Source organism: Otolemur garnettii, unplaced genomic scaffold (assembly GCF_000181295.1).
Source record: "Otolemur garnettii isolate 467f Iridium unplaced genomic scaffold, OtoGar3 scaffold00105, whole genome shotgun sequence".
NCBI classification, from domain to species: Eukaryota; Metazoa; Chordata; class Mammalia; order Primates; family Galagidae; genus Otolemur; species Otolemur garnettii.
In genome coordinates, this window is record NW_003852500.1 from 1,600,801 (window position 1) to 1,628,165 (window position 27,365).

The 27,365-nt window shown below is 47.7% G+C and overlaps 1 protein-coding gene across 1 annotated transcript in view; it reads left to right on the top strand.

The window, feature by feature from the left end:
• Nucleotides 1-501: 501 nt before the first annotated feature.
• The window catches only part of AP1M1 (adaptor related protein complex 1 mu 1 subunit), a 35,744-nt gene continuing 8,880 nt past the window's right edge, over nucleotides 502-27,365 (top strand). The window contains exons 1-9 of the mRNA XM_003796520.3: nucleotides 502-720; nucleotides 6,462-6,618; nucleotides 7,919-7,986; nucleotides 10,448-10,578; nucleotides 11,431-11,578; nucleotides 21,954-22,080; nucleotides 23,107-23,249; nucleotides 23,654-23,725; nucleotides 24,300-24,458. Of these exons, the coding sequence (XP_003796568.1) occupies nucleotides 679-720; nucleotides 6,462-6,618; nucleotides 7,919-7,986; nucleotides 10,448-10,578; nucleotides 11,431-11,578; nucleotides 21,954-22,080; nucleotides 23,107-23,249; nucleotides 23,654-23,725; nucleotides 24,300-24,458 (1,047 nt within the window). The 5' untranslated portion in view covers nucleotides 502-678. The remainder of the gene's footprint in view (nucleotides 721-6,461; nucleotides 6,619-7,918; nucleotides 7,987-10,447; nucleotides 10,579-11,430; nucleotides 11,579-21,953; nucleotides 22,081-23,106; nucleotides 23,250-23,653; nucleotides 23,726-24,299; nucleotides 24,459-27,365) is intronic.

The following is a 27,365-nucleotide window of genomic DNA, read 5'->3' on the forward strand; positions in this document are numbered from 1 at the left end:
AGTCACGGACCACCGTTACCCACGTAGCCACTAACTGCGGAAATAAAACATGATGCTTTTAGTTCAGAGGGGTGTGGTTTTCATGAAAACATTCCAGGCGACATACAGGCACTCTCATTCATTGATAAATGTTGACAGTGACCGGTAATGACTGTTCATAAGGTTTCATTGCCATTCAGAGAGTAAGTCTGACCTCCTTCTAATTAACCACTGCCTATCCCTTCCCCTTTTTGACTGTATATTTGTTTCCTAGACTTCTCTAGATTGTGAACTCCACTGGGCCAGGCCTCAAGTCGATGCCAACAGTCTTTCTAGCCTAGCGTGACCCACATGAAGTAGTTTCCAGCTGCCCTGGCTTCATTGCTCAGTCCGGCAGCCAGAAGGCGCATGATTTAATCGGCCCCGCCCCGGCCCGCCCCTCAGAGCCTTACTTCCGGGATGTTTGAGTCGATGAGCAAGAAATACGGTCCCATAGGACATACTGCGCCTGTGTTTCGTCCTGCGCCTGCGCATTCCTGGCAACTCCTCCCAGACCGGACATAACGGTCCGCGCGCGGCTCCTCGAACCGGAAGTGGAGGCGAACTGTCGTGGGGCGCGCCGGGGCTTGCTCAACGCCCGGCAGTCTCTGCCGTCGCCGCCACCGCCCTCGGCAGCTGCTGAGGCCTCCCGCGGCCGCCATGTCCGCCAGCGCCGTCTACGTGCTGGACTTGAAGGGCAAGGTACAGACGGCTCCCCACCCTCCCCGTTGCCGGGCAACCGGCGAGGGCCTCCCCTCAACTGGGGGACCCACCCTGTTGCTAGGTAACCGGCCAGTGAGCCCCACCCTGGTGTTAGGTAAGGAGGCCGGTGGACCTCAGCTGAGGGCCCCACCCTGTTGCTAGGTAACGCAGTGGGTTGCAGCTGTTGCGTTACCAGGTCAGCAGCCGCATGGCCCCCTTCCCCCTAGTTCCCCGGGACAGGGACCCAGGCTTGGGGGGAGGACCGGAGGATGTGCCACAGCCAGACTTGGAGCCAGGCCTGGCACTGGTGGGCCGCTCGACCTTCGGCCGGGGGCGGCGAGGCGTGGCGGGGACAGTGTGCCCTCGGGCCTGCCCCGCCTTCTCAGGGCGCCGCCGCTTAAGTGTATATCCTGCACTTTCTCCTTGTAGGAATTTCTTAACGTTCATGGTGACGTTGAGTTACAAGAGTTAGGTGAGGTGGATGGTGGCAGCACCATTTTACAGAGGGAGAAACTGAGGCACAGAGAAGGGACGCAACCTGCCTAAGGTTACACTGGACACAGAGAAGTAGCAATTCTAGGAGTCCCTCCCAGACTCGTTTGTCCATTCAGCTGATGTCTGCAGAATATCTACTAAATGCCAGGCCAGGTGCTAAGCTCTAGGCTGCCTTGTTTGAGCAAAAACCAGTCCTTATCATTATGTAGCTCATGTGCTGGTCGGGGTGATGGTCACGGTGATGGTCACTAATCTTTAAGGGAACAAATAAATGTACTTTATGATGGTGGAGTATATACTAAGACAGTCAACCTCAGCTGGAGCAAAAGAGAGGGTTTCCTGAGAAGACAGGGACAAATTGTACTGAAACACGAGAGAGTTGGACATAAACTAGGACCCAGCCATATTCCAGGGGTACCTGGGAAAACTTAAAGGAAAGATCGTTTACACCATTCAAAAATGGGCTACTCTCTTCCCCCTAGTCCATCCCAAGTGGAAGGCAAGTGACTATCTGGCCTCTTACACGTGGAAGCTCAAGAACCCACTCAACAATGTTGAACCCGACAGTGGTTAGCCAGAGAAACAAACATGGGTTTTGGGTGCCATGTGGGTAGGATGAGCAGCTTGGCAGCAGTAGAGTGAAGAGGTGAAGTGTCTGCCCCTTCCTGCCCTACCCCCAGCGCTTCACTAATTCCACTGAGTGGGTGATACCCCAAATCAACAACTGGTGAGCCCCAGTGCTGGGCTTCCTTCCCTGACCTTCTTGGATGCAGGGAAGACACCTTTCTTGGAGGCATGCTAGCCTTTGGGTGGAGGCAGTGTTCACTGAGTCCTGGCCACTGCCTCCTCAGAGATGCCAGCAGGCTACTTGTCTCAACTTGCTTGTTCCTTCAGCAAACATTTCTCAAGTGCCCAGTGTATACTTAGTCCTGCGCCAGGCACAGGGTATTCTTTGGTGCCAACTATCTCACTGTGGATGTGGAGTTAGAACTAAGCTTAAAACGCATTTCTGCTGCTCATCTTGGGCAAGAGCCTTCTCCCCTTTGACTCTCAGTTTCCTTACTGGTGAAAAGAGGTGTTATGGAGTTTTTGTGTAGCCTTGCTGAGCAGACACATGAGACAGGCTCAGCACTGCCCACAGCTCACAGTATAGTATGTGTTAGCTGCCACAGGCCTCTTGGCCTAGCAGGGGAGTCGCAAGGAAGCAGAGACATTACCCAGCAGTTGGATCCAAGCAGCCAGAGGGGCAGGGACAAAGCGCCAGGTGATGCAGTTGCTCAACTTCATCTTTGGCCAGCAGAAAGAGAGGTGATTATAAAAGGTTCTGATGCTGGAGCTGGGTTTGGGAGGTGATCAGGTGACAGTCTGGTGGAAAAGAGGCGTCCCGTTGGGCGTGAAGGGCAAGGAACAGCCTCTGGGGCTGGAAGTCCTGAGTGATTATGGAGCCTGGATAATAGGTGTTAAGAATGTCCAGATGGGAGAGGAGGCCAAGGGGACAACTTTAATTCTAGAAAGGAAGAGTTACTGCAAGGAGATTATAGCCTGGAAGAAGCATGAACAGATCTGCCTTTTGGGAAGCTCCTCAGGGCAGCCATGGGCTTCCTTCCCTCCTTCCCTCAGCAGTCAAGATGCCCTTTATTATTCTCCCCACAGACCTCTTTTTGTTTCAAAAGTTTGCCTCCTGTGCATTTAATCAAAAATAAAACAATGGCATCTCAAGAAATTAATGCCCACAGAATTTGTCTGCCAAGCAGGGCCTCTCATCATTAAGGAAACCAACATGGCCATGTTGAGCTGGCAGGAAGCCTCCATGGACATGTCTCCGCTTTATCATCCATGCTCCTAAGCAACTTCTGACACCACTATCCACTTCACTTCCTTCCTTCGGGTCTCTATCTCGGTTTTCCTCCTGTTTTCTTTTCTATTTATTTATTTATTTGAGACAGTCTCACTATATCACCCTCGGTAGAGTTCTGTGGCATCACAGCTCACAGCAACCTCAAACTCTTGGGGTTAAGCGATTCTCTTGCCTCAGCCTCCCAAATAGCTGGGACTATAAGTGCCTACCACAACGCCCATCTATTTTTTGGTTGCAGTTGTTGTTTAACAGGCCTGGGCTGGGCTCAAACCTGTCAGCCTCATATGTGGCCAGCACACTACTCACTGAGCTACAGGTGCCAAGCTTTCTTCTTTTTTTTTTGTTTTCTTCTGTGAGACAGTCTTACTATGTTGCCCTCAGTAGAGTGCTGTGGCATCACAGCTGACAGCAACCTCCAACTCTTGGGCTCAAGCGATTCTTTTGCCTCAGCCTTCCTAGTAGCTGGGACTACAGGCCCCCGCTGCAGCACCTGGCTTTTTTTTTTATTGTTTGTTTATTTGGGTTTTTTTGGTTTAGTAGGCCTGGGCTGGATTTGAACTCACCAGCTCCAGAGCATGTGGCTGGCACCCTTAACCACTGAGCTGCAGGCACCCCTGTCCTCCTGTATCTCTCACCATCTGCTGGCCACTCCTTTTCTGCCCTTCCTGTGACTATTGAGTAGCCCAGGCATACCTCCCCATACTGTCCCTCTTCCTGGGTGGGCTTTATTTCATGTCAGTGGGCCACAACTCCTCAAATTTGCCCAGAGCGCCTATCTGGAGATCCACTGGCCTCTGGAGCACCATGAAGGTCTCACAGTCACCACAAATTCAGCATTCCCCCAATGAACTCTCTTTACCTTCTCTTTCCATCCCAGTGACACCGTCATCCATTCGGCTGTCTGCACTATAGACCTAAGCAGTATCCTTCTTTTTCCTCCTATCTTCCTTTCTCGTCTATCCTTTTTCTCCTTATTCCCATGGTCACTGCACAAATGTTTATTGAGCAGCTACTATGGGGTCAGACACTGTCCTAGTTGTTGGGACATAACTGTGAACAAGAATAGTCTTGGCTCAGCGCCTATAGCACAGTGGTTATGGTGCCAGCCATATAAACCAAGGGTGGTGGGTTTGAACCCTGCCCAGGCCAGCTAAACAACTGCAACCAAAAAATAGCCGGGCATTGTGGTGGGCACCTGTAGACCCAGCTACTTGGGAGGCTGAGGTAAGAGAATTGCTTAAGCCCAAGAGTTTGAGGTTGCTATAAGCTCTGATATCACAGCACTCTATGGAGGGTGACAGAATGAGACTCTGTCTCAATAAATAAATAAGAATAGTCCTGGAGGGCTTGGCACCTGTAGCTTAGTGGTTAGGGCACTGGCCACATACACCAGGGCTGGCAGGTTTGAACCCAGCCCGGGCCTGCTACACAACAATGGCAACTACAACAAAACAGAATAGCCAGGTGTTGTGGTGGGTGCCTATAGTCCCAGCTACTTGGGAGGCTGAGGCAAGAGAATCACTTACGCCCAAAAGTTTGAGGTTTCTGTGAGCTGTGACGCCACAGCACTCTGCCAAGGGCAACAAAATGAGACTCTGTCTCAAAAAAAGAAATAAAAAGAATAGTCACTGGAGAACATCAAACCATAAATGAGGATACAAATGTGTGAAGCAGCAGGTGATAGAGACAGTGAAGATAAAGTAGGGTCAGGATCAAGAGTGATGGGATGTGATCTCTCAGCCAGCACAAGCAGGGAAGACTTCTTGGAATAGGTACTATGTAGCTGAGTCTTGAGAAAAGAGAAAAGCCAGGATCAGACATTCTTGGTAGAGGGAACTGCAAGTGCAGAAGTCCCAAGGTGGGCACAAATATGGGCGGTGCAGACACCAGCTAAGGGGGCCAGGCTGGTTGGAGTAGCATGAGCCAGGGCAGTGTGGATAAAGAGGCATTGGAGGAGGTCTAAGCAGCCAGACTCCACAGGTTCTTGTGAGCCACCAGGACAGGCTTGGGCTCTGAGGCTGGGATAGGTGGCAGTTTCAGCAGGGGAAAGACCTTATCTGGCTTGTGTAAGAAGCTCCAAGCAGAGCCTCTGACATGTTAACTTGCCTCCCTCTGATCTGTCCCACAGGCCACAAGGAGAGACTAGGAGAGGAAGGTGCTTCCCCCCCACTCTTTCCTGGCTTGAAAGAATAAAGCCAATGTATGTAGTGGAATGACAGGTTCTGAAGTAGGCAGTTCCCAGGATGGTCAGCTCAGTGATGACATCCTGCAGCTGCAGCCTTGTGGACCCTGAGAAATGCAGTCATTCTAGGCAGCACCTCCAGTTATAGCAGTGCCAGGTGGGAAAGCTTCCAATCTCCGTTGGGTTTTTCTTTCTTTTAAGGAGGTATAATTTACATGTAACAAACTGCACTTATTTAAAGTGTACAGTTTGATGAGCTCAGTCATGTGTATATACCTGGGAAGCCACAGTCATACCCCCTAAAGCGTCTTCCTACCTCTTTGCTGTCCAGCCTTCTCCTAACCAGTCCCAGGGGTGTTTTTCATTAACCATTTTCTAGGATTTTATATAATTGCAGTCCTACAGGATAAACTCTCTTTTGTGTGATTTCTTTCACTCAGCACAGTGATGCAAATATGTCCACTGATCAGTATCATTCCTCTTCATTGCTGAGGAAATTTCTTCATGGTATTCCTGGACATTGTTTGCATATTTGCCTGTTGAGGGACATTGACAGTCTCTACTCTGGGCCTATTTGAATCAAAGCTACTATAAACATGTGTGTGCCAGTCTTCCTGCAGACAGATGATTTTATTTCTCTTAGCTGGGTCATATGGTAACTTTGAATTTTAACTTTTTGAGAAACTGCTAAACTTTACCAAAGTGGTTGTCCCATTTTACTTCCCCACAGCAGCGGACAGGGGTTCCAAAAGCTGTGCATGCTAACCCACAGGCTCTGTGTGAGAGAGACCAGGAGGAGGGCATCTCCTCTTTAGGCCACAGGTGGGTTCTAATACATATGAACCTCAGTGTTGGAGGCAGGAGAGCAGGGCACATTAGCATGGGAGAGGCTCTGAAGAGGTCTGCGTTCAGAACCTGTAGGGCATCGTTTAACACAGTATCTCTGAGTGGTTTAGTCCCAATCTTTGCCCCAGGGTCTTCTCCCACTCACACCCTAAAAAGAACTGCAGTGGCCCCTGTGGAAGTTCACTTTGGGAGAAGCTCTTCAAGGTGGTCCCTGGGAAATGGAAATCAGAATGGCCTATGGTTACACCGTTTCACAGACAGGGGTCATGATCAGGGTCCCCAGAGGGAGACAGGCTGGCATGTCTCACTCTGGGATTATAAAACACAAAAGGAAAACATGTTCCCTCTTCCTTGCCCCAGGTGCTTATCTGCCGGAACTACCGCGGTGACGTGGACATGTCAGAGGTGGAGCACTTCATGCCCATCCTGATGGAGAAGGAGGAGGAGGGGATGTTATCACCCATCTTGGCCCATGGAGGGGTCCGCTTCATGTGGATCAAGCACAACAATCTTTATTGTATCCCTTTGTCAGGAGTTCCTGGGGCACATCCATGCACACATCCAGACCCAGGGCCGGCTCTGGCACAGCAGGAGCTATCAGACATAGCTCTGCTCTCCTGGAGCTCCCTGCTGTCTGAACAGATGCGACATGGGTGACAGGTACTGGGAGAGGAGAGGGTGTGACGGAGACCCAGGAGGAGGTGACATCCTAGAGGAGACCTGCAGGAAGGCCAGGCTTCTGCCAGTGGAGGAGCAAGTGGGCATTAGGCCTCCCCAGTTAGCATCTGCATTGTAGCAAGATCATTCCTGGTGACTTGTGTGCTTGTTCTGCTGTGGGCTGTGTTGGTTCGGGGCCTTGGTCTGGCTCCTGGGGTGTGCTCGGGTTCAGACTTCACCATGCTCTGGAAGGGCCTCAGGACAGCTCTGAGGGGTAAACTGGGCAGCCTATAACCCAAGGAGTTGACTGCCCTGTGAAGCCACCCTGGAGGAGGAGGCCAGCACTCATGACTAGGTGACACCCATTCCTGGGCCCTTCTGCTGAGCTAAGAGTGAAGCAGGAAGTGATGTGCCTCTGCCCTTTCTCCTTCCCAGAGCTTGCTGTTGGCATATCAGCCAGGTGGCACAGACTGAACAGAGACATCCAGGGCACAGTGTGTGACCCTGTAGAGGAGGAACCTCCCTTTCCTGGTGGTTTAAGACCTGTTAGGGAAAGAGGAACAGGAAGCGCTCAGCATGTACTGACCCCCAGGAAGCAGGGACTGACTCCCATAGCGAGGGAGAGTCTGTGCCAGGCACTTTATATACTTCACCTCAGTGATTTCACCTGCCAGAGAGAAAGTCGAGATTTCTCTGAAAAGGTTTGTTTCAGGGACCAAGGCTCATGTAAAGCCAGGAAGGGCTAGAGCCAGAATTGGCCGTGGCTATTTCCTGCAGAGTCTGGCAGGGGAGCCCTGGACTTCAGCAGGGTCACAGAGTGATCAGCTTTAGAGTAGCAGGGCCAATTGTGTTCTCCTTTCCACTTCTGGAATGAGCCCCACTCAGGGGAGCCAGGACAAGTACCCTGTGCTACCTATGATTCTCTGTGTTAACAAGCACTCCCTGGGGGCTGGGACCATGTCTGGCTGATGAGGGCTGCATCCCAGGCCTGGCTCAGACCAGGAGCTTGGTGACTCACCATGGACCAAGTGAAATGGCTGGGAGTGTAGGTGGGGAGGCTCTGAGCCCAGCATGGGGTAAGAGGGTTTCCTTCATGGACTATGGTCTATGAGACGGCAGCCCAGGCCTCTCTACGTTCCTTAACTGCAGCCGCCATGCAGTGGTCGCCACTTCCAAGAAGAACGCATGTGTGTCACTGGTGTTCTCCTTCCTCTATAAGGTGGTGCAGGTGAGTCTTACTGTGGGGGACAGGGGGGAGTGGCAGTTGTCTTGACTGTACTTCTGTACCTCCCCATGCATGGCCACCCGAGCCAGAGCTGCAGCATCCCCAGGGAGTTCTGCTGCTAGAACCCCAGGAAGTGGGAAGGCGGAGCCCCATCCCACCCCCACCTGTGGTCTTTTATCACTTCCTCACCCTGATGAGGAGGAAAGTGAAAAGGAGAAGGCGGGGCCTGAGCACGGGAGGGACAGGCAAGCCCCCCTCAGCCAGCTGTGTAAAGATTTTTGCTGCAAATTGGGGGTAGAGAAGTGTAATAACTGGCAGGAGTGATGAACCCAGGTCAGCTCAGAATCTCCTCAGGGACTTTGAAGGTATAATACCCCAAACCTGCCTTAGAGAAAAGTGACACATGCCAAGCCCAGGGTGACAATGAGCTAGGGAGATAGCAACACACGCAAAGGCTCTGGGACAGGCGTGGGAAGCTGTCAGGGAACACCAGGGATGCTAGCAAAGGGGGCAGGATATGGGGTGGGACTGTGCAGGAGTGTGGGTTTCATTCCACATCTGGTAGGAGGTAGTGGAGAGCTTTAAACAGGAGACCAACAAGACCAGGTTTGATTTAAAGCAAGATCTTTGGCTGTTGAGTAGAGGAAGAACTTGAAGAGGCTGCTGTAGACTTCCTGGTCGAGGTGGGGCTGTGAGGCTGAAGAAAGTTGGGAACAAGACCCAGGAGGCTTGGGGTGGACCCAGGAAAGCTTTCATCCCTCAGGGGGCAACACCTGTGCAGAACACTTGACGCCAGGGCAGGCCTAGATGGTGAGGGTGCAGGGACAGGAGAGCAGTGCATTCTCCTGGGAAGGCCCCACATGCAGGCCAAGGGCTGGCTATTGCTTGGGAGCAGTGGTGCCATCACAGTCAGGCTGGGCCTGGCTGTCCTGCCTGTGATTTCCAAGCAGAGGCTGAGGTGATTTACTTTCCAGTAAAATGGGGAAGATACGCAAGCACAGGGACCTTCCTATGGGAGGGGACGTCAGCAGATAAGAGAGCCGGTGGATGCAGGCAGAGGAAGGTTCTCCTCCCCCCAGTGTTGGGCATTTCTTTTCTGCTTTAGTGATGTTCCTTTGGTGTTAATGCTAACAAAAGAGCTTCTGCCAGGCAAGTGTGGTGGCTCACACCTATAATCCTAGCTATTCAGGAGACCAAGGCAGGAGGATCACTTGCGGCTAGGAGTTTAAGACCAGCCTGAGTAACATAGCAAAACTCCTCTAAAAAATTTTTTCTTGGCTCTGCACCTATGGCTCAAGTGACTAAGGCGCCAGCCACATAAGGTGGTGGGTTCAAATCCAGCCCAGGCCCGCCAAAAAACAATAATGATGGCTGCAATCAAAAAATAGCCAGGCAGTGTGGCAGGCACCTGTGGTCCCAGCTACTTGGGAGGCTGAGGCAGGAGACTCGCTTAAACCCAGGAGTTGGAGGTTGCTATGAGCTGTGATGCCACAGCACTCTACCCAGGGGGACAGCTTGAGGCTCTGTCTCAAAAAAAGAAAAAAAATTTTTTTTTCTTAATTATCTGGGCATAGGGGTGCATGCCTGTAGTCCCAGCTACTTGGGGGACTGAGACAAGAGAATCATTTGAGCCCAGCGGTTTGAGGCTGCTGTGAACTATGACCTTGCCTCTGCACTCCAGCCTGGGCAATAGAGCAAGACCTTGTTTCTAAAAAATAGGGGAGACTTGGCGCCCATAGCACAGTGGTTATGGTGCCAGCCCCATACACCAAGGCTAGCGGGTTTAAAACCGGCCTGGGCCAGCTAAACGACAACCACAACAAAAAATAGCCGGGTGTTGTGGTGGGCACATGTAGTCACAGCCATTTGGGAGGCAGAGGCAAGAGGATCGCTTAAGCCCAAGAATTTGAGGTTGCTATAAGCTGTGACACCACAGCACTCTACTAAGGGCAACATAGTAACACTCTGTTTCAAAAAATAAATAAATAAAAAATAGGGAAAAATAATAAGTTAACAAAACAGCAGCTTCTGACAAGCTCCTCTTGTTCTTGGTGCCCCTTCTTTAACCTGAACTTTCCAGTAAAATGGGGAAGATACGCAAGGGCCAGAAGGAAGGGCTTTCAGCCATCACCCAAGTCGTTGCTGACTTGGAGGCAAGGGGTGACTGTTACAGCTGGGATTTAAGGGAGGCTTAGGAGAGGCTACAGCTTGAGGAAAAGCAACACAGGGTTGGGATGGGCGTTTCTGCCCAGGCCTCAGAGGACGTCTGCAGTAGTGCCAGCCTGGTTCCCGCTGCATGGATAGCCACTGCCCTCGCTCCCACTTTCCTGGGCCCTGTACCCTAGAAAGTGGGCAAAAGGGCTGTTGGCTTGGGGCCTCAGGTTTTAGAGGACACATGCTTTCATACAAGTAGTCACATCCTTTCTCATCCTTCTGAACAACCTGCCTGCCTCCAACTCTGCAGGTATTTTCCGAATACTTCAAGGAGCTGGAGGAAGAGAGCATCAGAGACAACTTTGTCATCATCTATGAGCTGTTGGATGAGCTCATGGACTTTGGCTACCCCCAGACCACTGACAGCAAGATCCTACAGGAGTGAGTGGGCCACGGGAGGGTGAGGGGGTCTGGCCTGGGCGGTTTTATGACATGCATGTCATCAGGTTTGGGAAAGGAAGAGGCAAATGTTTCCGCGTTCATCTTCCCATCTCCAGCCACATATGGGTTTTTATTAAGTTGCCCTCAGTGGTTTTGGATCCTTTTTCATTCAACAATCCCTTCATAACATGAGTGGTTTTACTAGTGCCTGGTCTTTATTTTCCAATATGTAGATGCACCAAATCCCTTGGTATTAGAAAGTTACCTGCCTTTGTTTTTATAGTCATAAATGATACTATAATGAAAATCCTCCTTCTTTGGAGTCCTGTCCTTCAAATTATGGCCAGATAAGTATTTTGCAAGCACTTAATTCAAAGTCTTCCCACTCACCTTCTCCCCATTTTATAGGGAGCAAATGGACACTAAGAGAAGTCTGTGTTTCTATCCACTGTGCCTGTCACTCCCCAAGTGGGATCAGTGTTCACCAGGTTACCATCCCCAGGCTCAGTTCCGTCTGCATGTACAGCAGGGATAGGGGAACAGCTCACACCCACTTGTTCTTCTCCTTAACACTGTCTCTTTGCTCCTCCCCCCACCCCCAAAAAAAATTAATACTTAAGGGCCATTATAACTTGAGTCTGTTGGTTTTTGGAAATTTTTAAGGTTTTCTTAATCAGACCCTGGTGAAACCAGAGGCTGCCTTTTCTGGACCCTAATGAAATTGAGGGCCTTTTTGCATGTTGGTCAGGTCCTTCCCCGTTCCCACTGTGGCTCTGCTGAAATATCAGGGCCAAAAACTGTGGTGTTGGTGCAGGTGCCCCCCTCCTTAACTCTGGGTGTGTGGCCCCACAGATATATCACTCAGGAAGGCCACAAGCTGGAAACAGGGGCTCCACGGCCCCCAGCCACTGTTACTAATGCAGTATCCTGGCGATCCGAAGGCATCAAGTATCGGAAGAATGAGGTGTTTTTGGACGTCATTGAGTCTGTCAACCTCTTGGTAGGTCTTTCTTTGTTTCTTTCGTTTTATAAAATGTCTCTTCCATGATAGAAATAAACACACAAAATTTTTTTTTTTTGAGACAGGGTCTCAGTATGTCGCCCTCAGTAGAGTGCTGTGGCATCACAGCTCACAGCAACCTCAAACTCTTAGGCTTAAACAATTCTCTTGCCTCAGCCTCCCAAGTAGCTGGGACTATAGGTGCCTGCCACAACACCCAGTATTTTTTGTTGCAGTTGTCATTGTTTTAGCTGGCCCCGGGCTGGGTTCGAACCCTCCAGCCTCAGTGTATGTGGCCGGTGCGGGAACCACTGTGCTATGGGCGCTGAGCCAACACAAGTACAATTTTAAAACTAGCAAAGTCCCAAGAACCATTTTGCTTTCATGTGTTACAGATCAGCAGGTTTCAGTTTGGGCCCCTCTTTGAAACTTGAGCTTCTTTTATCTTCATTCGATTTTGGTCTGATTTAGAATCAATAGATGGACATTGTTTGTTTTTATTTTTGTTTTTAAAAAAACAGTGTATAAAGTTAGAAAGCAAAGTGCTTCCATAATCAGAAAGATTCCCCGCCCTTAAAGATGTATTTACTGTCATCCTCTCAGGCCTCATTCTTTAGACACACAAACATACATTGTTTTTCTATAAAACTAAGTTCCTAAGATGTGGTTCTCCTGTAACATTTTTTTAGGGGGGTTTTGTGTTTTGTTTTACTGTTTTGTACATGTTGGGTTTTTCTTTTTTAATTTTATTTAAGTTATGAGTAAAGTTGACCTTTTTAAAATGAATTTTGCTACTTATACAAATTTGTGTACCTGTCACAGCAGTCAGGATACTGAACCTTAAAACCTCCCTCGTGCTGCCCCTTTGTAGTCCTGCTCTCTGCCCTTCCCCATTTCCTGGCAGCCCACCACTGGTCTGTTCTCCATCACTATACTTTTTGTCTTTTTGAGATTGTCATATGAATGGCTTTGTGTGACACTGTAGTTGTCTCTTTGAGATTGTTGTATGAATGGCTGTGATATAGTATGGGACCTCCTGAGTCTGGCTTCTTTCACTCAGCATGATGCCATTGAGATTCATCCAAGTTTTGTTATATGTATCAGAATTTTGTTTCTTTTTGTATTTATTTAGATTTATTCTACATTGTGAACCACGGTTTGTTTATCCATTCATCCATCAAAGGATGTTTAGGTTGTTTTCCAGTTTTTGGCAATTATGAGTAGAGTTGCTATAAACATTTCATGTACAGGTTTATGTGTGGACATAAGTTTTCATTTCTCTAGGGTAAATACCCAGGAGTGGGATGGCTGGGTCACACGGTAAGTGTATGTTTAACTTTATAACAAACTGCCAAACCATTACCATTTTGCATCCTCACCAGCAGCGGATGAGAGTTCTGGTTGCTCCACATCCTTGGTCAGTAATTTTATTTTTGCCATCCTAATAGATATGTTGTGGCATCTCAGCATAGTTTTAATTTGCATTTCCCTAATGGCTAATGATGTTGAACATCTTTTTATGTTTCTTTGTCATCCATATATCCTCTTTTGAGAGTATCTCTTTGTGTCTGTTGAGCATTTTTAAATTAGGTTGTTTGTTTTCATATAGTTGAGCTTTAAAAGTTCTTTGTATGTTCTAGGTATGAGTCCCTTGTTAGGTATGTGACTTGCAAATATTCTATATTTTGTATAGCTTGTCGTTTTATTTTCTTTAGCAATGTCTTCCAAAGAGGAAAAGCTTTTAATTTTTATGAAATCAAATTATTATTTTTGAGACAGAGTCTCACTATGTTGCCCTCAGTAGAGTGTTGTGGTGTCATAGCGCACAGCAACCTCAAACTCTTGGGCTTAAGTGATTCTCCTGCCTCAGCCTTCTGAGTAGCCGGGACTACAGGCTCACACCACAACATCAGGCTATTTTTTGGTTGCAATTGTCAATGCTGTTTAGCAGGCCTGGGCCAGGCTTAAACCCATGTGGCTGGCAACCCACCAGCCTCTGTGTATGTGGCTGGCGCCCTATTCACTGAGCTACGGGCACCAAGCCAAATTATCAATTTTTTTTAAGTGGTTGTGCTTTTGGTGCCATATCTAAGAAGTTATTTCTAAACCCAAGGTTGTATAGCCCTAAGTTTTCTTCTGAAAGTGTTATAGTTTTACATTTATAGCTATGATCAGTTTTGTTTTGTTTTGTTTTGTTTTGTCATTGTTGTTGTTGTTGCAGTTTGGCTGGGGCCAGGCCCAAACCTGCCACCCTTGGTATATGCGGCCAGTGCCCCACTCACTGGGCCACAAGCGCCACCTGCTATGATCAGTTTTGCATTAAATTTTAAACCTTGTTTAATGTGTGAGGGTTATAGCCAAGTTAATTTTTTTGCATGTGAAATAAGTTTTTGCAATTGTTCTGACACCATTTTTTGAAAAGACTGTCCTTTCTTCATTGATTGCTTTTACACTTTTGTGTAAATTGGCTTTATTTGTGTGGTTCTGTTTCTGGACTGTATTCTGTTCCCTACCTGTTCCTTTTGCCAATACCACACTGTGTGGATTATTGTAACCTTATAGTAAATCTGAAAATCAAATGGTGTGATTCTTCTAACATTCTTTCTTAAAGTTATTTAAGCCATTCTACTTTCTTTGTATAGAATTTTAAAATCAGCTTGTCTAGGTCTACAAAAATCCTGCTGGGACTTTGATTGGTATTATGTTAACTCTATAGATCAGTTTGGGGACAATTGATATTTTTACCATATTAAATCTCCCAATCCATGAACACAATTTCTCTCTCTCTCTCTCTAAATATATATATATATATGTATACACACACACATATATATATATGATGCATATTGCATATGTCATCCTTGATTTCTTTCAATGTTTTGTAGTTTTTACCACGTACATGTGTTTATATCTAATTATTTCATTTTTTAAAGCTTTTATAAATTGTATATTTTTAAATTTCAGTTTCCAGTGAGATATTGCTAGGGTATAGAAATATGATTGATATTTGTGTGTTGACCTGATATCCTGCAATCTTGCTAAACTCACTTCTTCTAGAAGTGTTTTTAGATTCCTTGGGGCTTTCTACCAGAGATGTGTTAGCTGCAAGTACGGATAGTTTATTTCTTCCTTTTCAAAAGTTCTCTTTTTCTTGACTTCTTACCTCATTAAGATTTCCAGTACAATGTTAAGTACAAGTGGTGAGAGTGAACCTTGTTCCTGATCTTAGAGGAAAAGCATTCAGTCTTTCACCATCAAGTAGGATGCTAGCTATAGGTTTGTTGTAGATGTCCTTTTCACATTGAGGAAGTTCTCTTTTATTGCTAGATTGCTGAAAGTTTTTTTTTTTTATTATGAATGGATGTTGTGTTTTGTTAAATGCTTTTTCTATATCAATTGATGTGATCACGTGAGTTTTCTTCTTTAGATTGTTAATATGGTGGATTCTACTGGCTACTTTCTGATTATTGAACCAGCCTTGCATTCCTGGAATAAACTCCAGTGGGTCATGATGTATTACAGGTTGAGTATCCCTTATACAAATGCTTGGGACCAAAAGTGTTTTGGAGTTTGGATTTTTTTTGGACTTTGGAATATTTACATATACATAATGAGGTATCTTGGGGATGGAACTCAAGTCTAAATGGGACTTGGACATTTAGACAATTAAGTTTACAATTAATTGAACAATTAAGTTCACAAATTTATCCTAGAAAAGTGCTACACACCTAATTGCTGACTGTCACTATGGTCACCTTTGAAGTAGTCCTCTTTGGAAAGTTACACACAAACACCAGAGCATAGTCCACTCTTTAAAACAATTTTGAAGGCCTTGGTGCCTGTAGCTCAGTGGGTAGGGTGCCAGCCACATACATGGAAGGTGGTGGGTTTGAGCCCAGGCTGGGCAGCTAAACAACAATGACAACTGCAATCAAAAAATAGCAGGGAAATGTGGCAGGTGCCTATAGTCCCAGGTACTCAGGAGTCTGAGGCGAGAGAATAGCTTAAGCCCAAGAGTTTGAGGTTGCTGTGAGCTGTGATGCCATGGCACTCTACCAAGGGTGACATAGTGAGACTCTGTCTCAAAAAAAAAAAAAACAACAATTTTGGAACTCTTTCTCTGGAATGACCATCAGAGCTGTCTTCATACAATTAAGTCTGTAGACTTATCCTGGGAAAAGTGTTGTGAAGGGTGGACTAGGTGCTGGTGTCAGTGAAAGTACTCTGATGGTGATTGTAGTGATAGCAATGAGATATGTAGCACTTATTCAACATACTTTTTGTGGATGAGTTCTCAAAGTTGTCAGTCCTCATATATATTTTATGCAAATAGCTGGATGTCACATAAGATCAGGTGTAAAATTTCCCACTTGTAGGGTCAGGTCAGTGCTCGAAAGTTTCAGATTTGGGAGCATTTCAGATTTTGGATTAGAGTTATTTACATTATTTTTATATATTATTTGGTTTCATTTGCTAATATTTTGTTGGCGATTTTTGGATCTTTATTCATATTGGTCTGTTATTTTCCTTTTCTTTGAAATGTTTTTATCTGGTTTTGGTATCAAGATAATGGAGTCCTCATAAAATGAATTAGGAAATGTTCCTTCCTCTTCTATTTTCCAGAAGACATTGTGTAGAATTGATGTTAATTCTTCTTTAAACATTTGTTAGAATTCACAAGTGAAACTCTTTGAGCCTGGAGATTTAGTTGTTTTTTTCTTTTTTTGGAGACAGAGCCTCAAGTTGTTGCCCTGAGTAGCCTGCTGTAGCATCACAGCTCACAGCAACCTCCAACTCCTGGGTTTAAGCGATTCTCTTGCCTCAGCCTCCCAAGTAGCTGGGACTACAAGTGCCAGCCACAATGCCCAGATATTTTTTGGTTGTAGTTGTCATAGTTGTTTGGCAGGCCCAGGCTGGATTCAAACCCGCCAGCTCTGGTGTATGTGGCTGGCACCTTAGCTACTTGAGCTACAGGCGCCAAGCCTGAGATTTAGGTTTTTTGTTTGTTTGTTTTTATTTTTGTTTTTTTGAGACAGAGCCTCAAGCTGTCCCCCTGGGTAGAGTGCCCTGGCATCATAGCTCACAGCAACCTCCAACTCCTGGGGTCAAGCAGTTCTCCTGCCTCTGCCTCCCAAGTAGCTGAGACTACAGGTGCCTGCCACAACACCTGGCTATTTTTTGGTTGCAGCCATCATTGTTGTTTGGTGGGCCCGGGCTGGATTCAAACCCGCCACCTTAGGTATATGTGGCTGGCACTTTAGCCACTTGAGCCACAGGCGCCAAGCCCAGAGATTTAGTTTTTAGAATACTTTTAACTTTGAATTTTAAATTTTTTTTTTTTTTAGACAGAGTCTCAAGCTGTCATCCTGGATAGAGTGCTATGGCGTCATGGCTCACAGCAACCTCCAACTCTTGGGCTTAAGCGATTCTTTTGCCCTCCCTCAGCCTCCCATGTAGCTAGGATTACAAGCATCTACTGCAAGGCCCGGCTAGTTTTTGGTTGTAGTTGTCATTGTTGTTTGGTGGACCCGGGCTAGATGTGAACCCGCCAGCTCCAGTGTGTGTGGCTGGCGCCTTAGCTGCTTGAGCTATAGGCACTAAGCCTTAATTTTAATTTTTTGAATTACTCAGGTTCTGTATCATCTTAAGTGAGTTTTGGTAGTTTACTGTTTTTAGGAAATTGGTCCATTTCATGTAAGTTTTTGAGCTTACTAAGCAGTCTTATCAATATTTCCTTATTATATATTTTTATTTATTTATTTATTTACTTGATACAGAGCCTCAAGCTGTCCCCCTGGGTAGAGTGCTGTGGCATCACAGCTCACAGCAACCTCCAACTCCTGGATGCAAGCGAGTCGTCTGCCTCTGCCTCCCAAGTAGCTGGCGGGACCACAGCCACAACGCCCAGCTATTTTTTTTTTTTGGTTGCAGCCATCGTTGTTTGGCAGGCCCAGGCTGGATTCGAACCTGCCACCTTAGGTGTATGTGGCTGGCGCCTTAGCCACTTGAGCCACAGGCGCCAAGCACCTTATTATATTTTTAATATCTGCAGGGTCTATAAGGATATCTTCTTTTTCATTCCTGCTATTAGTAATGTGTGTCTTCTTTCTTTTTTCTTTGTTATTCTTCTTGGATTATTTTACTGATTTTTATAAAGAATCAGCTTTTGATTCCACTGATTTTTCTCTTTTATTTTTCAGTTTTCAATTTCATTGATTTCTGCTCTTGTGTCTGCTATTTCTTTCTCTTTGATTTGGGTTTATTTTCCTCTTCTCTTTCCAGTTCTTTTAGATAAAGCTGAAGATACTGATTTGAAACCTTTCTTCTTTTCTAATGTAAACCCTTCATGCTATAAATTTCTCTCTAGCAAAAGCATCCCCCAATTGGTATGTTGGATTTTCATTTTTATTCAGATTGTGTTTGTGAGGTAATCTCAGCATCTGTGATAGTGTGTCATCTGTTGATTATACTTTGCTGTGTAAGTTGACATTTTCATGGTTTTTCATATGCTGAATAATTTTGGATTATATCCTAGAGTTCTGGAGTAGGATATATTAAGCTTCTAGGTGCTATTTAAATTATATTGAATATATTGATATTTTTGTTTTAATCAACAGTCAGTCTGGTTAGGTTCAGGCCACGAGTTCCAATCCTCAACCTATGGGCCATGAATGTCAAGTTAGTTTTCAGAGACTTTGTGCCATTTAATATTCTGAAGTCTGTCTGAGTATGCACCACCCAGGGGTCAGTCTCGGACCTGGACGGGTTAGTTCAGTTCTCAGAGTCTTTGGTAAGTCAGAGTATGGTATAAGGATCAGTCTCACTTCACATGATTCTAGAGATCTCTGGAGACATAAATGACTTCAGGGGGTGGTTTTCCTAAGCTCCTTACTTGTTGCTCACTAGCCAGTACTTTCCAGTTTCCTGAGCCTTTTGGGGTTCTGTGGCCAAAAACTTGGGTTTCTAGCTCCCCACCCAGTCATGCATGTCTGTCATTGGGCCTGCATTCTAACCTTAGTTGAGGGAGGACAGAGAGAGGAAGGAGCAACAGGGTGGCCCCACCCTCTTGGGATAGCAGCTAGCATCATAGGACATCTTGGGGCCTGGGACATGAGGGAACAGAGAAAAGGGGAGGGAAGGGGGGACTCCGTGTTCCTTCTGAGTGTCAGGAGCCCCTCCCCCTTATTTATTTATTTATTTATTTATTTATTTTAGAGACAGGGTCTCACTCTGTCTCAAGCTGGTCTCAAACTCCTGAGCTCAGGCAATCCACCCACCTCCACCTCCCAAGTGGTGGGATTACAGGTGTGAGCCGCCACGCCCAGCCAGGAGCGCCCCTTCTTATCTTAGACTGAGCCAAGCTAGTTTCCCTGTGTTCTCTCTGTCTGCTTCCTGGGGCTCACTTCCACTTCCAGATTTCCACTGCACTTTCTTGTGGGGGCTGGTAGGTTAAGGGTACACCGCTTACTTGGTGGCTTTTCCCTGGTCCCTCAGCTGATATTTAAAGAGTTTTTCAACGGCTGCCAGGCTTTTTGTCCAGGTTTCATAGTTGCAGTCAGTGACAGAGGAAGGGGAATGTGAGCTGACCTGCCTTGCCTAAGGCCAGCTTTCTCCTTCATTGGCACTGCCCTCATCTCTTGCTGCTTAGGTGGACTAGGATGAGTGCAGAAGATTAAGTCATGTGGGTCACTTAGGTGTGCCCATTTCTGACAATCAGTCACAGGCAGTGCAGAAATGAGTGTATGTACTCATCCTTAGGCCTGCACTCAAGATGGCTCCCTTACCTGAGTGGGGATTTCTGGAGGACTATCTCCAGGCATGGAACTACCCTTGCTGAGTGAGGATGCTTCCCAGAAAGATGTTTCCAGTGCACTTAGTGCAAACCTATTTGCTTTCTTCCCTTTTAAGGCATTGGGTGAGACAGTGAACTTGCTAACCATGTTTCCCTCCTGCCTGGGACCCTTGTGTGACTTGTTCACTGAGCCCAGAACATGGTCTGCCTGACTGTGCAGTGCCCTGGGATAGAAAAGCAAATCCCAGGGAAATGAACAAAGCCCTGAGTATGTGAAGGTCCCAACCATAGGGCCTTGCAGCACATGGCCCCGCTTGAAAGAACCCCTCTCCTCCACATGAGTCAGCATGGGGGCAGGTATTAGAACCCTACCGTCTAAGATTGTAGACCTGGTGGCTGAGTCAACATTTGATTCCAGATTCAGATAATCTGGATAGAGCAGCACACTTACTTACATAGCCAATCCCTCAGCAAACAATCTTCTCAGCACCCACCCTGGGGAAGGCACCAACTTTGGGTGGCCCAGTCACACCTCAGCTAGGAAGCCTGTTTGTCCTGATTGCTACCTGCCAGCCTGAGATTAGCCTCATGGGCTGGTGACCTTTTGGCTTCACTTCTTGGGCCTTCCTAAGCAACATTTGTGCCCTCATGTTTTCAGTTACAGAATGCCATAAGGTCAGTCATGCTCACCAGAAAAGGGGAGTCCTCAGGGGCTATCACAGTTGGGTGGAGCACTGAGGGCCCTGGGAGTAAGGCAGGTGAAATCCCATCACTCAGGATCCTGGAGCCCTGGCTGGCAAGGGTCCTGATGCTGTGCTCAGATACTTTTCAGCACTAGACACAGCAGTGAGGAGCCCCACATGGCCCCTCAGCAGAGAGAAACACAGAGACAGGCAGATAGGCAGACAAATGCAGGGTGGCTGTGTACACTGTGGGATCAGAGCGCCTACTGGGTTGAGGCCAGCGAGAGGCCAGTGTAGCAAGAATGGAGTAAGCAAGGAGCAGTGACAGGAGGTGAAGGTAGGAAAGTGACAGGAGCCAGATTCCACAGGGCCTTGCCTAGTGCCCTGCCTTTCTCAGGGCTGTCATTCACTTGGCAACTCAGTTTCCTTCTTCCCTCAAAGGGAGCAAACTGGTGAAGGGCTTTTGTGTGTCCACATGGTGTTTTTAGGTGCTCACATTGAAGACTGGAAAGATTTTCCTGCTTCTCTGCATACAGGAAACTCAGGTCCTCCACTACACTGGTATGGCTACAACCAGCATCCGGTCCTAGGTGTCCGAGTTGGTGATCCTTGACTCGCTTGCTGGTGTGGACGTGACCTCATTGCTCATGGCACTGTGGTAGTTGGGGCTATTCCCCCAGCACTTCCTCTGCCAGCCACTATGTGGCCAGCCCTCTGTGCCTCAGTTTCCTCATCGCTAAAATGAGCTCAAAGACAGGTGTACCAGCATGTACACCTTCTCAGGTGTAGGCCTATTACTCTGGTGTTTTGTTTTTTTTGTTTGTTTGTTTTTTCTGAGACAGAATCTCACTATGTCACCCTTGGTAGAATGCCATGGCATCACAGCTCACAGCAACCTCAAACTCCTGGGCTTAAGCGATTCTCTTGCCTCAGCCTCCCAAGTAGCTGGGACTACAGGTGCCCACCACAACCTCCAGCTATTTTTTTGTTGCCATTGTCGTTTAGTAGGCCCGGGCCTGGTTCAAACCTGCCAGCCCTGGTGTGTATGGCCCGCGCCCTAGCCGCTGAGCTACAAGCACCAAGCCTGGTGTGGTTCTTTTAACTTTACTCTCAGGTGCATTCTCTTGGCACAGTGTCATCTCGAGTCACAGTCCCTACACCACAGGTTGTCAAAGTGTGTGTGTGATAGCAGGGCTCGGCACAAGGGAAATGCTTAGTCAATGTCAGCTGCTGTGACTGGATCTATTTTGGTTTATTGTTAGTTTGGATAAAGGGTTATCACACTTCAGGACAGCTGGGCGGGGGCAGGAGGGCCAGGGCCCTAGAAGCTCCATCGTTAACAAGACCTGGGGGTGAGGGGCCAGTGGCCTCCTGGGAGGCTTAGAGGAGAAACAGATTTCAAGAAAAGTAAGTCTGGTCTTGCCCAAGAGAGCCTAGGTCAGCACATCAGGTGAGCAGGCACTGGTAGAGTCCTGGCCCAGGGCCATGAGTGCAGGGACCAGCCACCAGGTATGTCTGGGACATGGGGAGGGCAGCTGGAGGGAGGACGTGGTACACGAGAGGCCTCAGAAGGGCTTCTAGGCACTGCTGCAACTCCAGGCCCCAATGTGGTCTGAGGCCTAGTGGGTGACCCCACAGTGTCCACTTCAGTGTTCGCCAGGCCCTGGCATGAAGGCTGGTTGGGGGACAGATGAGTCCAGGACCCTCAGATGTGGGATGGCAAAGGGTTGAGCCCTGAGCTAAAGAGGAGCTCTCCCAGCTCAAAGGATGCTCAGGACAGGAAATAGCTTAGAGGTGATCAGGGCAGTGAGAATAGGGTGGCTGTGAGGTCACACCGCACAATTGGGGGCAGTGGCTGGTGAGTTAAGGCCTCCCCTCATGCCCACCTGCTGCCCTCCAGGTCAGTGCCAATGGCAACGTCCTGCGCAGTGAGATCGTGGGCTCCATCAAGATGCGTGTCTTCCTCTCAGGCATGCCTGAGCTGCGCCTGGGCCTCAATGACAAGGTTCTCTTCGACAACACGGGCCGTGAGTACCCTCGGGTGCAGGTGGGCAACAGGCAGCCCCAGGGCAGCTGCCTGGCCCTGTGGACAGAGCAGGCCTCATCCTATGAGGATGGCTTCATTGGACACATGAATGGGAGCTGAGTGGAATGTTGGCCTGGGTAAAGAAACAAGCTGATTGTAAGCACTTGGTTTAGGAACATTTGACATTGCTTTAAAGACAACTGTGACAATTAATCCCTGTGCATAGAGAGTAAAAATCCTAAAGTCAAGTTTCCTGGTCACCTGAGGTGAACTTTGTGAGCATCACACAGCGGGTCCTCCACCCTACCTTGTGCCATCTCAGCAGGGCCTGAGCCGCCAGGGTTCAGGTTATGCCCTGTTCTCTCATCCCTCCAGAGCCAAGTTTCTCCCCTCACCTTAGGCCCTGGGTCTGGACTGTGATTTGAGCTCTCACCACCAGGCTTATAGCACTTCTCATGGTGGGGTAGGGGCAGAGTAGGCTCAGGACCTAGGGTCACTGGGGCTCCATATTTGCAAGCTGTACTCCCCCTCCTAGCCCATTATAGGCCCCTGCAAGTGGCCTGGGTATACCCCTATTCCTGGTCTAGTGAAAGGTTCTTGGGCATTAGCCCATCAGAGCAGCTTTCTGCCCAGGGACTCAACCCACACAGCTCTTTGGTGGGGTGGGAAACTGATACAGGATCCAGGACCCAAGGGTTACCAGGCCTGGGCCCTCTGGGAGCCCTAAGCCATCTCCCAGCTGACTCCCTCAATTGTTCAGCAGTTGCCTCTCAAACAGCACCTCTGCTGGACCCTGGGCTAGCTGCTGGGACTCAGCATGAACCAGGCAGACCAGCCCTGTTCCCAGGGACTCCAGGGGGTTGAGGAGTGACAGTGGTTGTCTTGAAACCAGCAACCTTGCGTTTATAGCACAGGATGCTTTCAGAGTATGGGATGGGGGTTCTCTGCCAGGGTGGGCCCTGGGCAATGGGAGAGCTGCTGAGAGAATGACCCAGAGAGCCCAGGGGGTATCCTGCCCCCACCTCAGGTGGCAAAAGCAAGTCTGTGGAGTTGGAGGATGTGAAATTCCACCAGTGCGTGCGTCTGTCGCGCTTTGAGAACGACCGCACCATCTCCTTCATCCCACCCGACGGCGAATTTGAGCTCATGTCCTATCGTCTCAACACCCATGTGAGTGTGCCGACCCCAGCAGGCCATGGGGATTCGGGCAGCCCTATTCATGCTCCTGGTATGTGAGAGCACATCCATGTGGTGAAGCCCAGTGTCTGGCCCCACCCCAAACTCCACAGGCTGCCTGAGTGGGACAGACCCTTTGGCCACCTTTTGTCGGGCAGTCTCCCCAGAGGAGGCCCTGGGCATGTGCTCCACATTTGGACAGAGGCCCTTGGCAGCTCCCTGCTGCTCTGGCCTGTCCTCATGCCAACTGTGCACCCCTCTGGGGACCCCAAGGAGTAGTGTGGTGGACCCACACCTGAGCAAATGATCCTTTGCCCTGGGCCTTGTTTTCCCTTCTATGAAATGGGTCTTTGTAAAACACAGCCAGATATGAGCGCTGTCTTCACCCTCCCTGGCAGGTCAAGCCCTTGATATGGATCGAGTCAGTGATTGAGAAGCATTCTCACAGTCGCATTGAGTACATGATCAAGGTGCGTGGGTGTCCCTTGCACACTGTCATCTCCATTCACTGAGGGCATTTCAGTGTTTCTGGCCCTTTCTGGGCCTTTGGGTAAGGTCTTGACCCGGGCTTGGGGGTGCTGTGGGTCTCCCATCCATGCTGCCTTGTGGTGGGCCCACATGTGGAATGGGCCTGGCACTGAAAGGAGGTGCCACGCAGGGCCTGCCCTTAGATGGTATCACCTCCCCGGGAGGAGCTTTCATTCAGGAAGGCTTCCTAGAGGTACTGCCCACCAGGTGAGTCATTCTTGCTCCTCAGTGACCCAATCCAGCCTAGGCCAACCCTAGGGACACACACATTGTCCTAGGAAGCCATGGGTGGGCCAGAGGGAGGGAGAGGGGGCCCGAAAGGCCAAGGGGACAAGGGGGCAGAGGTTGAACTTCTGGAATCAGGAGTTAGGAGAGTCCCTGGGGATGAGAGGGAGTACAGGCAGTGTCTAAAGAAGCCAGGTGGCAAGGGGAAGGGCATCCCATAGGCCAGGCTGAGGGGCATGTGGCCTGGTTGGGGTCTGGGCTCACCTTTGCCCCAAAAAACTTTGTCTGCAGGCCAAGAGCCAGTTCAAGCGGCGCTCAACAGCCAACAATGTGGAAATCCACATCCCTGTGCCCAACGACGCTGACTCGCCCAAGTTTAAGACAACAGTGGGAAGTGTCAAGTGGGTCCCTGAGAACAGCGAGATTGTGTGGTCCATCAAGTCATTCCCGGTGAGCGCCATTCTCAGACACCTCCTCCAGACATCCACCTCCCCCACATGCACCCTGTGCTTGTTTGGGCCATGTGGCTTGTCTGCTGCAGAACTTCCCTGTGCCTTGAAACAGGGTAACAATCCCCATCATGTTCCCCACACCTGTGGTTTCTCAGAGGGTTAGGAGGGAGAGTAGACGGAAGACCGAGGACCAGGCCCAGGCCCGGTGTGGAGGGAAAGTTGAGGGAGGCAGAGGCCGGTTTGGCTTCCTGGGCCCCTCTGCTTCTTCCTCTTATTGGTGAACCTGCCTCTGCCTTTAGCCTCAGGGCAGCACCCTACACACACCTCCCACTACTGATGTGAGATGTGGCATCTGTCCATGCCGTGCCATGCCGTGCCCCCAACCCACATTGAAGGAGCCCCTCCCCTACAACACTTATAGATAGTCTTGTCCCAACTGAGGGCACTGGCTCATCCTTTCCCAAGGTGGGCTCAGATTCAACCTCCCTCAAGGGGCACAAGCTGCCTTGAGGGGAGAACAGCACAGTTTCCAGAATCTAGTTACCAGCTCTAGGTAAGTGCAGCATCTCATGTCCTATACCAGCTCTGTGCCCAGGTGTAGCCACCTGGGCACTGTGTTGAGGGTTTTGAGGACTTGAGCCTAAGCATGCATGTGGGAATCCACAATGCCCAGAGAGGCTGGAGCTGGCATGGTTCCAGTGCTAACCCAGGCTTCCTGCTTGCTCCATAGGGCAGGCTCTTTGGCCCAGGGGGACTTGGGGACAGTACTAACTGAGTTAAAGAAGCCAGAATTATGATAATTCAAGTGCTTTGAAATTTTTTATGTTAGTACTTTCTCTCAAGACCATAATACAATCTCATGGCAGAAAATGAAAATGGAAGGAAGAAGGCTGGGCATGGTGGCTCATGCCTATAATCCTAGCACTCTGGGAGGCCAAGGTGGGAGGATCCCTTGAGCTCAAGAGTTGGAGACCAGCCTGAGCAAGAGTGAGACCCTGTCTCTAGTAAAAACAGAAAAACTAGCCAGGCGTTGTGGTGGGCCCCTATAGTTCTCAGCTACTCAGGAGGCTGAGGCAGGAGGATCACTTGAGCCCAGGGGTTTGAGGCTACAGTGAGCTAGAATGACATTGCTGTACTCTACCGAGGGTGACACAGTGAGACTGTCTAAAAACGAAAGAAAGGGAAGATAGAGGAAGAAGGGAGGAAGGAAGGAAAATAGAGGAAGGGAAGAGAAAAGCCCACCACTTAACTGTAATACAGTACTATTAGCCTTTTAGTGCATCTCCTTCTAATCTTTCTTTCTAAGTATTTTTGTTTTACGTGGTTTCAGATGAGGAGCAGACCCAATTTTGTATTCTTTTTTCTTTTTTCACTCAGTATTGTATCAAAGGATTTCCTCTCTGGTTTCTGTCTTCTTAGCAGTCAGCTTTGGCAGCCATAGAATATTCCACAGAGAAAAAAAAATATTCCACAGAGGGGTGGTAACCATACTGGATTGTTAGACTGTCCTTTTTCCCTCTACATTCCACTGTTTAAAATAGTGTTTATATTTTAAAACACAATAGAAGAATAAATCATAAAATCTAGCTAGTATGGACTATATTTTGTTTAGTAGATTTGATTTTGAAACCATGTACAGACACACCTTGTTTTACTGCTCTTCACAGATACTGCATTTTTTACATTTGAAGGTTTCTAGGAACCCTGTGTCAACTGATTCTATCAATGCCATTTTTCCAACAGCATGTGCTCACTTCTTGTCTCTATCACCATTTTTTTAATCTATAAAATATTTTTAAATTAAGGTACATACATTGTTTTTTCAGACAATTGCATACTTCTTAGATGACATTATTGTGTAGACATAACTTTATGTGCACTGGGAAACCAAAAAATGTGTGTGGCTTTATTATAGTGGTCTGGAACCAAACCTGCAGTTTCTCCGAGGTAGGACTGTACATAAATATAATGTAAAACAAAATTAAATCTAAATGGACAAAAAAGATAATTCCTAAAAATCAAAGCAAAATGAACTCACCAGTGAGGCAGTTGATCATAACCACACAGAGATGAATTGTAAGTGATAAGCTCCAAGGACAAAAGGAACTGCAAAATAAGATCTTGTGCATCTGTTGTGTGTGTACGTGTGTGTACACCCTCATCTCTTACTTTGATGTCTCCATACTGAAAACTAATATACAGTTATATTTAGAATTGATGGGTTTTTGTTTTTGTTTTAAGACAAGGTCTCACTTATTGCCTGGCTAGAGTGCAGTGGTGCCATCATGGCCTATCTAACTTTTCTATTTTTTGTAGAGACCAGGACTTGCTCTCACTCTGGCTGGTCTTGAACTCCTGGCCTCAAGCAGTCTTTCCACCTTGGCCTCCCAAAATGCTAGGATTATAGACATGAGCCACCATACCTGGCTGGCTGGTGTTTTTTAAATGTGTAAAGCATTTACATTGCTCAAAAGTCAAAACTTTAAAAAAAAAAAAAAAAAAAGAGGGCCAGAGCCTTACTTCATCCCTCTTCCCATTTTGGAAAAATTTGTTAATTTGTATCTTATCATCCTTGTGTCTTTTGGTAAAAAGAAGCAAATAGGCAAATAGCAATGTGTGTTCATTACTGTTTCTCTTCCTTTCTTACCAAAAGGACTGTTCTATACCTCACTTTTTTCCCCTAAGCATTTAGGAGAAATGTCAGTATAAAGATATCTTCCTCATTCTTTTTTTTCTTAATTTTTTTATTGTGGTAAAATACACATAAAATATGATGCCATAAGCCATTTTGATGATGTTTAAATATGGATGCTCCTTGACTTACAATGGCGTAACATTCTGATAAACTTACTGTAAGTTGCAAATATTTTAAGCTGAAAATGCATTTAATATACCTAACCTGGCT